This window comes from Oncorhynchus masou, chromosome 6 (assembly GCF_036934945.1).
Source record: "Oncorhynchus masou masou isolate Uvic2021 chromosome 6, UVic_Omas_1.1, whole genome shotgun sequence".
In the NCBI taxonomy this organism is placed as follows: Eukaryota; Metazoa; Chordata; class Actinopteri; order Salmoniformes; family Salmonidae; genus Oncorhynchus; species Oncorhynchus masou.
The window spans coordinates 80,605,252-80,617,894 of record NC_088217.1 but is presented as its reverse complement, the minus strand read 5'-3'; the positions used below and the strand labels follow the sequence as shown (position 1 = coordinate 80,617,894).

General features: G+C 43.5%; 1 protein-coding gene and 1 pseudogene across 1 annotated transcript; both read left to right on the top strand.

Annotated features, from left to right (window-relative positions):
• Positions 1 to 1,701: 1,701 nt before the first annotated feature.
• LOC135541712 (leucine-rich repeat-containing protein 3-like) lies at positions 1,702 to 2,534 on the top strand. The gene has a single exon (XM_064968023.1). It carries the CDS (start codon positions 1,702 to 1,704, stop codon positions 2,500 to 2,502), a length of 801 nt encoding a protein of 266 aa, XP_064824095.1. The 3' UTR covers positions 2,503 to 2,534.
• A 9,490-nt stretch (positions 2,535 to 12,024) lies between these two features.
• LOC135541223 (ubiquitin-like FUBI-ribosomal protein eS30 fusion protein) lies at positions 12,025 to 12,417 on the top strand (annotated as a pseudogene).
• The last annotated feature ends 226 nt before the right edge of the window (positions 12,418 to 12,643 follow it).

The window sequence follows — 12,643 nt, the reverse complement described above, 5'->3', positions numbered from 1 at the left end:
CAGCTCAAACACTGGCTTGTCTCACTAATACATCTCACTACTACATCTCAAACACTGGCTTTTCTCACTACTACATCTCAAACACGGGCTTGTCTCACATCTCAAACACTGACTTGTCTCACTACTACAGCTCAAACACTGGCTTGTCTCACTACTACATCTCACTATGACATCTCAAACATTGGCTTCTCTCACTACTATAGCTCAAACACTGGCTTGTCTCACTACTACAGCTCAAACACTGGCTTGTCTCACTACTACAGCTCAAACACTGGCTTGTCTCACTACTACAGCTCAAATACTGGCTTGTCTCACTACTACAGCTCAAACACGGGCTTGTCTCACATCTCAAACACTGGCTTGTCTCACTACTACATCTCACTATGACATCTCAAACATTGGCTTCTCTCACTACTATAGCTCAAACACTGGCTTGTCTCACTACTACAGCTCAAACACTGGCTTGTCTCACTACTACAGCTCAAACACTGGCTTGTCTCACTACTACAGCTCAAACACTGGCTTGTCTCACTACTACAGCTCAAACACTGGCTTGTCTCACTACTACAGCTCAAACACGGGCTTGTCTCACATCTCAAACACTGGCTTGTCTCACTACTACATCTCACTACTACATCTCAAACACTGGCTTTTCTCACTACTACATCTCAAACACTGGCTTTTCTCACTACTACATCTCAAACACTGGCTTTTCTCACTACTACATCTCAAACACTGGCTTTTCTCACTACTACATCTCAAACACTGGCTTTTCTCACTACTACATCTCAAACACTGGCTTTTCTCACTACTACATCTCAAACACTGGCTTTTCTCACTACTACATCTCAAACACTGGCTTTTCTCACTACTACATCTCAATCACTGGCTTTTCTCACTACTACATCTCAATCACTGGCTTCTCTCACTACTACATCTCAATCACTGGCTTCTCTCACTACTACATCTCAATCACTGGCTTCTCTCACTACTACATCTCAATCACTGGCTTCTCTCACTACTACATCTCAATCACTGGCTTCTCTCACTACTACATCTCAATCACTGGCTTCTCTCACTACCACATCTCAATCACTGGCTTCTCTCACTACCACATCTCAAACACTGGCTTCTCTCACTACCACATCTCAAACACTGGCTTCTCTCACTACCACATCTCAAACACTGGCTTCTCTCACTACCACATCTCACTACTACATCTCAAACACTGGCTTGTCTCACTACTACAGCTCAAACATGCTTTGTTATGTTCATCTACCCAGGACTTCACAGAGTTACAAAAAAACGATTTTCCACTAAATGGATCATTAAAGAAATAGCCATGGCCTGTTTCTCTCTTTTAATCTCTCTCTATTTCAGATTCCTTTCCTTCAGAGGACTGAGTGATAGGCTGTCCTGAAACTTGTGCTACAGTATGTCTGGATCGAAATGATATGCCCACTCCTTTCCTCATCTGTCTAGTTGGAACCCATCTTTTGTATTCCTCCGGACTGTCTTTGGTCAAACTCTACAGTCACTTCACTGGACTCTAATGGATGGATATGGGGATGAAGATAGAGGGTTATTAATCTGGTACAGGATCAAATGATATGTATATGAGTAGCTGCTGTGTACCATCAATAGTCATTGAAACCTGCTCTGGAACCGCAGGGATAGTCAGGTCTTTTACCGGCCGAGCTAATGGGGCCTCCTCATCCACGTTGGCAAGTCCTGTTCCCTTCTTCTTTCTGTGTCTCCACTTCCCCCGTGAGGACGTTGTGTCTCGTGGTGGCCCTCATGGTTGTCATGGCGACACCGTGCCCCAAGAGCTGTCACTGCTCGGAGAGGAATGGCGTGGTGGTGCAGTGCGTCTCCCGGAGCCTTGACCAGATCCCTCCGGACCTACCGGAAGACACCGTCACCCTCCTGCTCTCGTCCAACCGGATCAGCCACATCCCCAACCAGGCCTTCAAGGACCTCCGCCGCCTCAAGGAGCTGGACCTGTCGCATAACCACATCGAGAGTATCGATGCAGGGGCCTTCCTGGGGGTCTCCGAGGGACTCCGCTCCCTGGACCTCTCCAACAACCAGCTCCGCAGCGTCCCCAAGGAGGCCTTCACCAAGCTGAGTGCCCGTATAAGACTCTCCAACAACCCCTGGCACTGCGAGTGTTCCCTCCAGGAGGTACTGAGGGAGCTGAGGCTGGACCCTGAGACGGTCAACGAGGTGAGCTGCCACACCTCTGTCCAGGACGAGTACGCCGGCCGGCCCGTCATTCAGGTCCTGGACTCTGGCATCAACTTCTGTAACTTCCACCACAAGACCACAGACGTGGCCATGTTCGTGACCATGTTCTGCTGGTTCGCCATGGTGATCGCCTACGTCATCTACTACGTAAGGCACAACCAGGAGGACGCGAAGAGACACATGGAGTACCTCAAGTCTCTACCCAGATCCTCGCAGATCAGCAAGGACTTTGACACAGCCAGTACTGTGCTCTAGCAGTGCTCTATGTGTGGTGGCAGTGACAGCGGTGGGGGTTCTTACATGTCCATGGGATAGTAGAAAAAAGTGGCAAACTTGCAAGGTGTATGTAACTATTTTGAATGTGAAGACGGGCCTCTGGACGAGCCACTGGACTGCACCTGCCCGTCTGCACGTGCCTGACTGGCTCGCAGTGGGCCTCGGGTTCGTCAGTGCAATCAACGTGCCCCTTTTTGTGTCGACTGTTTATGAAGTCATGGGGTCAATACCTTTTGAGATTTCTGACTCGATTCCGACCTACTTTTTTGTCGATTGTTGTAATTTTTATTTTACAGTATTTATTTTTTATTGGGAAGAAACATGACCTCTACTTCTCATCGTCGTATGTTTTCCCAACAGTAGGATTTAATGAGAAATATATTGTATAAGTCTCTGAGAGTGTCTCCATATTGATTTGGTTGTTGTGTGATTGGTTGTAGTGCTATACAGTACTATTGATCTAGTCATTGTGATTGGCTGTTACACTGGACTGAATGTTCATCTTGTGTCATCAAGTGCCTAGAAACAGTAGACAGTAACTCAACCAAGGCACTGTGAAAGCAAATGTTGAACTACAAAATCCCTTTAAAGCTAGAATCCTTACCCACTGGGCACAGATGTAATTTCAATGTCTAGTTTTGATCTAATTTTGGTTGAGTTGTCAGCTAACGTCAATTCGATGTGAAATCAACAAAACATTTCACCATGTCATTGGGTTTAGGTTAAAAGTTGGGTGAAAAAAATACGACATTCCCTTACGTTGATGACTTTTTTCAAATCTTATCAGTTTCCCACATTGATTCAAAGGACGGTGGAAAAAACGTTGATTCAATCCATTTTTGCCCAGTGGGAGTTGTTAGATCCATTTGACTTATAAATGAATGATACATACCCATTGATTCTTAAGAAAATATAATGTATAAATGCCTCATGAGCTTAGTTCAACTGTCGTACCCAATCAGAACCCCAGATATGTGCTTTTTTGCTTCAATGTTTGCAAACAAGGTAAATGTAAACAAATACTGTATAGTTTAAAACATGGTTAAAACTGTCACTTGTTTGATTATGTCCATAGCTATGTCTATGAATTTGACAGTGGTTACATTTCTCCAGGCTTTTTACTAAACAGAGGGGTACCACTTTGTTATTGTTTTAGCTGAAGATTCTAGCTTTAATATGTAATGTTAAATATTTTAGATGTTGTGAACGGTGTTATGAATCATTTACCATTACTCATTTTGGCAATCAATGTGATGCCACTTTCAGGACATAAATCTTTAAATACTCATATCGGATTTAGTTCCCAAACTGTCAAACACCCTTCCACAGACGTTGATCGATGCTGATGTTGCGTCCGAAAGTCTATGATGACCAACAGTTGGAAGTAGTCTATACTTCCTCAGTAGTGTATGTGTTCTGTATTGTTTTGTCTCTATTGGTTTGTATGTTTTGTCCCTTTTCATAGTATGGGATGTAGTTTATGTTTAGGAGAGAGAAACTAATGAAAGGAAAGTGAGAAAAGGAGACATTATTGTTTTATTGAGACTTGTGTTGAAACGGAGAAATGTTGACCATGAAATCTGTCTTTGTCTGTCGGGATATGGGGATATGTCTTGATCTTGTTGCGCTAGTCTCTGTTTCTAATTATTCTTAGCAAAATGGTTGTGAATCAACCGTTGTCGTTTTTATATCTGAAATAAAACGGGCTCTAACTACTAGTAATTCTGTTTTGTTTCCGTCAAACAGAAAGGTAGTCGTTTCTGAATACCTTGACTTTTTATTTTGCATATGGAAGAGAATTCCTACACCTCCTTTTTATGACTGAATTTATGATGAGGTTGTCCAATCTTTCTCTCTTTCCGAGGACATGGTTGAGTGCACTTTATTGTGGTGTGTGGTTTCTATCGGTCTCATCTCTCTCTCTCTTCTCTGTCTCTCTCTCATCTCATATGCACTGTATCTGATTGAGCTCTTACGCTTGTATTATATTCATCTCTGCAACTGCAGTTTGTGCTGCTACTTTGCCTTCTCCCATTTCAGAGAAATTGTGTTATTATTCATAAGGCCTGTACCCCAAAGGGCACCCTATACCCTATATAGTGCACTCCTTTTGACCAGAGCCATAGGTGACTATATAGGGGATAGGGTGCCATTTTGGAGGCTGTGAAGGTATTCTAGGAAAAGTCTGGTTATAAAAATTAGATGTGGTGGAATGCCTCAAGAGGAAATCTCACTAATCTGACCCTATCTGACCTGCAGAGGCTAAACTAAAATCTGAAGTATGGCTTTATAATGAGATTTCCTATTTATTCCCACAGAACATACATCATTATGAATTATACAGCACATGCTGAACATGGAATACACCCCCCCCCCCCCCCCATTTATTATAGGAGCAAGACATGGAACAAAGAATGACTCAAACCCAAAACAGGTTAACCCTCTCACTGATGCGATCCAAATCTGGACTAAATCTCACCCAACAAATGTTGTTTATTGGTTTTACCCCAACAGTATATAAAGGTCAAATGTATATCTGGTATAATCCTAATAGTATAATTAAATTCACTAGTGTACAAGATCTATGTTGAGGCACCGTTATTTATTGATCAATGATGTGCCATTTCACCAACATTCACTGATGTGATCTAAGTTATATTATAAACTGGGTGGTTCAAGTCCTGAATGCTGATTGGCCATATACCACACACCCTTATTGCTTAACTAGAAGTCTTGAGAGCATTCTCACCATCATATTGTATAACCTATTAGTTGTAGCCCAACAGTACAGAAACTTCAAACTGAGTTATGTATCTTGTTTACTATTATCACTAAACGCACTAGAGAATACACAAAACATTCACAGCAAATCCTGTATGTTGAGGGACAATTATTTATTGATCAACGACGTGACATTTTACCAACGTTATTGCTCTTGTCCCATCTTTGATATTCTATGAATATCTGAGCCGGTGTAAATCTCAGTTGGATTTTTATGTGAGAGATTCGACTGCAGACTCTGTTTTCCTGAATGAGAATAACGTTACCTACTAAGAAAATACATACTGTTTATTGAGTCATAAATGTGGAATTGGAGTGCGGGTGCAGAAGGAAGCCTCTGCAGTGCGTCCCAAATGGGACCCTATTCCCTACATAGTGCACTACTTTTGACCAGAGCACTATGGCTCATTAGTTTATCATGCCAAACTCAGTGGCCTGGTGTCTGGCGTAAATGACTCTGGCCAAAGCAATATAGACGTTTTTTATTAATCATTTGGGGCATTTTAATCAATATTTGGTTTACATTTGACTTATCTGCATAATGTGGGATTTTAGCTAGATTTACACACACATTCTATGACTCAATGCAGAGTAACTTAACTTATATTACTTATAAGATTCAAATAAGAACTTTAAGGGCAATCAATCCATTCGTTCTGCATATGAAAGAAGTGGAAGTGCATATTTAAATTCTAGTCCTTATGATAATTGTGACATTTCTTGAAATTGCAACTATTGTCTATGATGATAGCCCAATGGGAAATTATACCATTTGTCCATCTCCAAATCTAAAGGTTATTTTCTCAGGTCATTTTCCAAAATAGCTTTTCCAATGACACAATCAGAACTTAATAAAGGATCTTCTGTCTGCATATCCCATTAGACCAGACAATTAGAATAGCTAGAGTGTTCTGAGCTGTCCTAATAGCTGCTTCAATTTGTCTCCTCAGCTTTCTCTGTATTTTCCACTCTTCCCCCTTGATCTCAGAGCCAAGTAGTTTAAGAATGATAGGCCTATAGTGTGTGTATAAGCAGGATGCTATAAAGTAGCACCATGTGTAGGTTATAACGCAGTTTCTGAAGGACGACACAGCTAATCCACAACAGGAACTGCCATATAGGGGCATTGTCTTCCATATTGAAATGCAGCTTTAGAGCAGGAATTCCATGTATGGGCACATACTTTCATATTGGACCGTGGTTTTGAGCAGAAACTCCATACATGGGCACCGACACCCATATTGGACCGTTGCCTATTAGAAAAGAACTCCATATATGGACATAGAGCTGTGACCATGCCAATTCGCACACCTGCATCCAATCCTCACTAGCCACAAGCCCAACTCAGTCACCTGAATCGCCTTGCTTAATCAATCACCCTCATAGTATTTAAACGTAATCCATCGTCATTCCTTTGTACATCTGCCTAACAAATACTCTGTGCTGCAAGGCCCTCGGGCAACAACTGTAAGACATGGACTGTTTTGCCTTGGGAGGTATTTTCTGACACAGCTGTCCCAGAAACAATAAGGTTTGTCTGCTAGACAAGTGACTCTTGCTGTGGCCTTTTCCTCGGCCCCTACACCTGCTTAGGGCAGATCTCCAGCCATCCTCAGACTGCTCCACCTAATGACTCGTCACAGAGTGAAAATTAATGTACTGTTTGAAATGCGTTCTCCACAGTCCCTCTCCATGGTGTGCCTACACAGTACACCCCCTGCCTCCTCATGGCACCGCTCCCTGACCTACCTCCATGGCGATCCACCACACCGCTCCTTCCCTGCAGTCCATCTTGCCTTCTGGCAGTTCCCTGCTCCTCCAGATGAGCAATTCTGGTAGCCATGACCTGTACCCTTTGTCTGCCTGGATCATTTTGGGGGCAACCAGTTAACTTTTTAAGCCTTTGTCAGAGTCTTAAAACTCATTCCACCAACACGGTAATCCATTGAAAGATGCACCAAACTGGGGGACATGAACTCACAGATACGAAGAAAACCTCAGCGCAAGATGATGCTAAAGATGATGACAGAGTTAGCCCCAGAGGATAACCTGACAAAAGACTGCGGATATTCACTGGCTCCTCGATCAACTACCAGAAGAACTACCATACCTCCCTCTCCACATCAACCTTTCCCTGCACTGGCCAGTCCAGCACAACCTTGGTCCAGGGCCTTTCCCTGCACTGGCCAGTGCAGCACAACCTTGGTCCATGTCCAAATCAACGTTTGTCACGTGTGCCTAATACAACAGGTGTAGACTTACAGTGAAATGCTTACTTACAGGCTCTAACCAATAGTGCGGAGAAAAACAAAACAAGTGTGTGTGTGTGTGTGTGTGTGTGTGTAGGTAAGTAAAGAAATAAAACAACAGTAAAAAGACATTTGAAAATAAGAGTAGCAAGGCTATATACAGACACCGGTTAGTCAGGCTTATTGAGGTAGTATGTACATGTTGGTATCGTTAAAGTGACTATGCATATAAGATAAAGAGAGAGTAGCAGCAGCGTAAAAGAGGGGTTGGAGGGGGGCACACAATGCAAATAGTCCGGGTAACCATTTGGTTACCTGTTCAGGAGTCTTATGACTTGGGGGGTAACAACTGTTGAGAAGCCTTTTTGTCCTAGACTTGGCACTCTGGTACCGCTTGCCATGCGGTAGAAGAGAGAACAGTCTATGGCTGGGGTCTTTGACCATTTTCAGGGCCTTCCTCTGACACCACCTGGTGTAGAGGTCCTGGATGGCAGACCCCAGTGGTGTACTGGGCCGTACGCACTACCCTCTGAAGCTTCTTGCGGTTGGAGGCCGAGCAATTGCCGTACCAGGCAGTGATGCAACCGGTCAGGATGCTCTCGATGTTGCAGCTGTAGAACCTTTTGAGGATCTCAGGACCCATACCAAATATTGTTCATTTCTGAGGGGGAAAGGCTTTGTCGTGCTCTCTTCACGACTGTCTTGATGTGTTTGGACCATTCTAGTTTGTTGTTGGTTTGGACACCAAAAAATGTCAGTGAAGACACCTGCCAGTTGGTCAGCACATGCCCGGAGCACACGTCCTGGTAATCCATCTGGCAACGCAGCCTTGTGAATGTTGACTTGTTTAAAGGTCTTACCCACATCGGCTACAGAGAGCGTGATCACACAGTCGTCCGGAACAGCTGATGTTCTCATGCATGCCTCAGTGTTGCTTGCCTTGAAGCGATCTTAGAAGTGATTTAGCACGTCTGGTAGGCTCGTGTCACTGGGCAGCTCACGGCTGTGCTTCCCTTTGTAGTCTGTAATAGTTTGCAAGCCCTGCCACATCCGACGAGTGTTAGAGCCGGTGTAGTATGATTCAATCTTAGCCCTGTATTGACGCTTTGCCTGTTTGATGGTTCGTCGCAGGGCATAGCGGGATTTCTTGTAAGCTTCCGGGTTAGAGTCCTGCACCTTGAAAGCAGCAGCTCTACCCTTTAGCTTAGTGTGAATGTTGCCTGTAATCCATGGCTTCTGGTTGGGGTATGTACGTACAGTCACTGTGGGGACGATGCCCTCAATGCACTCATTGATAAAGCCAGTAACTGATGTGGTGTATTCCTCAATGTCATCGGAAGAATCCATGAACATGTTCCAGTCTGTGATAGCAAAACAGTCCTGTAGTTTAGCATCTGCTTCATCTGACCATTTTTTTATAGACCAAGTCACTGGTGCTTCCTGCTTTAATTTTTGCTTGTAAACAGGAATCAGGAGGATATAGTTCTGGTCGGATTTACCAAATGGAAGGCGAGGGAGAGCTCTATACGCATCTCTGTGTGTGGAGTAAAGGTGATCTAGATTTTTTTTTCCCTCTCGTTGCACATTTAACATGTTGATAGAGATTTGGTAGAACTGATTTAAGCGTCCCTGCATTTAAATCTCCGGCCACTAGGAGCGCCGCCTCAGGACGAGTGGTTTCATGTTTCCTTATTTCCTACAGCTGGCTGAGTGCGGTCTTAGTGCCGGCATCTGTCTGTGGTGGTAAATAAACAGCCACGAAAAGTATAGCTGAGAACTCTCTAGGCAAGTAGTGTGGCCTGCAGTTTATCACAATATACTCTACTTCAGTCAAGCAAAATCTATAGACATCCTTAGATTTCGTGCACCAGCTGTTGTTTACAAATATGCACAGACCGCCCCCCTCGTCTTACCGGAGTGTGCTGTTCTATCCTGCCGGTGCAGCGTGTATCCCGCTAGCTGAATATCCTTGTTGTCATTCAGTGCAGAGGAGTATTTCTGTCTGTAACTAAGGCCTTTTGTGGGGAAAAACGAATTCTGATTGGCTGGGCTTGGCTCCCCAGTGGGTGTGACCCTCCCCAGTCATGTGATATCCATAGATTAGGGCCTAATGCATTTATTTCGATTGACTGATTTCCTTATATTAACTGTAACGTAGTAAAGTTGTTAAAATTGTTGCATGTTGTGTTTATATTTTTGTTCAGCATATAAATAAAATATTGTATACGCTACAAATGTCACATTACAGTACTTCGACGTAGTATAAAAACGTCAATGGAAAAGGTGAACCGTCTGTTCAACCGTTAAACTGCGCTTCGGATCGGATCGCATAGAGCAAAATAGGAATCCTTGAAATAGCTTATCTTTTTACTCCTGTAACGTGGGTCCAATTAAATGAGAGATGAAGAATGTTAGTCTGTCCCAACATGTTGTAGGCCTATAGGCTACCATCAGTCAGAAAAGGTGAGACATTTATTCTGCAATAAATAATAGGAAATATGTCTATTTATTATAGAATGCAGAGATAAATCCATTTTCGATTTTTCTCACTATGGCAAAGGATTGCATATTGTTATTATATTTAGCTAGGCCTACATGTTTTTTGTTGTTGTTATGAATAAGAGTGACATATTTATTCCCAATTTGTAAAAGTCTACTACTACTAGAATACTTTTGCCATCTTGCAATGCAAGACTTCAACCAATAGAAACTGTGCGTATGCATGGTCTAAAGTTCACGGGAGGATAAGCATATTGCCACGTCAAGTTCAGTTTTTATAAATACAAACTTTGGGGTAAAAACTGTCGTATGCATTGTATGCTCCAAAACATGATGAGGCACCTAGTGAAAAATTCTGGATGGAACTAAAAAGTGACGAAAATAGCTCTACTAACATTTACAGAACCTTCTAGAAGCCAGTGCAGTCAGGTGTGCTGACTCCCCCCCCCCCCTCTCTCTCTCATGCATATACACACACATTCCAAGTAATGCATAATGTGTAAAATCCTCAACGTTCAAACATTAATTACCATCATTACCAGAACCCAAGTTGCCCAAGAACCCACGTTCAAAACAACTGGGTACTGGGAAATCTCAGACTTCAACTGGGAACTCTGACAAAAATGAGTTCCGACCGGGAAAAATAGTTTGAATGGTCATCTAACTTAGAATTCCAAGTCAGGAACTCTGGCCTCTTTCTAGAGCTCCGACTTTCCAACCTGAAGATCACTGATATCATGATATGACCTCAAATTTTTCAGAGTTCCCAGTTGTCTTGAACGCACCAATACTATATGTCTGGAGCTGACGACTTGGACTGGTTCCCATGACTTTGACTATAGTTTATTTGGTTACCCTCAGTAGCACCTGACAGCCAAAGAGACAAACAAACCCCCTGTGTCCGTCAGAACTCTTAACCAGTGTTTTATTTCCGGGCTCGCTCTCAGATACTTTGTCCTACTAGCCCTGGAGGATACACGGAGGATGAAACACGGAGAAGGGAGAGAATAGACAATTATTAATGGAATATTATTAATTTGCCTCATTTACCAGCGGTCGTTGAGGCTCTTACAGTCAGATGAATGGCCTGTCAGTAGTCTAACATGGGTGCTACAGCTGTGCCGGCCGGGGCTAAATCAGGAGCAATGTTGGGATCTAATCAATATCTCAGCTCGACGGACGGACGTTGTGGCTACATTCCAATTGGATAACTTGCTCCCTTTCTTCCTTTCTTCTGACCTTGTCGAATTTCCCTCCTCGCTGATCTCAGAGGGCCTGGATAATGGCTGGGTAGAGTTTGCAACCCATTGCTTTCACCTATCCGGTCTGATTTAGAGGAACACAGGTGAGTTATTCGATTATAATCCAGAGTTTGTGTCTAAATGGTGATGGTTCCCTCAACTGCTAGCAAAGTAAGTGTCCTGCAACACCATAAAATGGGACTATGTGCCTAATGATATCTAACTAAGTTGATTTGGGCATCAGGCAGGCACACCAGAGTTGGGTTTGATGTTAGATTTGGACCCCTGAGGCAATGGTAAGCAGTACATGTGGACCCCACACACATATAGGGACTGGTTGATAGAGGGAGGAGGAGGGTTACGTGGTAAACGATAGACCGCTAATTCACAATGTCCCCTTGATGTTCTTGCCTGTAACAGATCTTAATTCAATCTAACCATCTGTTATGTGCATGTTTACCGCAAGAACCACAACAACACACCAACGCCTGCTTGGCTTGATCTAATTAATTAGGTTATGTTAAGGCAAAGGAGAAACCTGTCTGTATATTTATGGAAATAAGCAATAGCCCGGCCCCCGAGAGAACATTGTCGTGTGTTTAGCTCTAATCATGAATGCTGAATAGCTGAGTTGATTGAATTAGACCTTTCGTGTTCTTGCCACTTCCTGTTTTTATAATACAGATGAAACACACGCTTGTTACACTGCAACTGTGAGACTTTGGTTGACCATGCAGCTATTTGTGCGTGCTCAGGCTCTCCACACCTTTGAGGTGTCTCGGCTAGAGACTGTCGCCAACATCAAGGCTCATATTGAGGCATTGGAGGGACTGTCCTGTGATGGCCAGGTGGTTTTGCTGTGCGGGGTACCCCTGCAGGACGATGATGTGATCGGCCAGTCTGCACTGGAGTTCAGCACTCTTGAGGTTACAACCGACTGTTGGGAGGCAAAGTCAATGGCTCCTTGGCCAGAGTGGGGAAGGTCAGGGGACAGACCTCCAAGGTGGACAAGCAGGAGAAGAAGAAAAAGAAGACTGGCTTAAAGGAGGATGCAATAGAACAGGTACTTTGTGAATGTGGTGCCAACATGTGGCAAGAAGAAGGGACCCAACGCCAACTCATAAAACTATTTTCCCAACGCCTCTTGTCTACTGTGTTTATGACAGTGGAACACTGACTCTGTGTGAGCAATAGACTGTCTGCCATTTGTAATTATATTGGGCTGATGTTCACTGTGATGAAACACAATAAAACTTGGTGAGGAAAGAACGTGGTAATGGGCACCAATTTGATGTTTCTATTACAGTGGGTGAATTGAGCAGCTGTATGATTGGCTGTGAAGAAATGGCC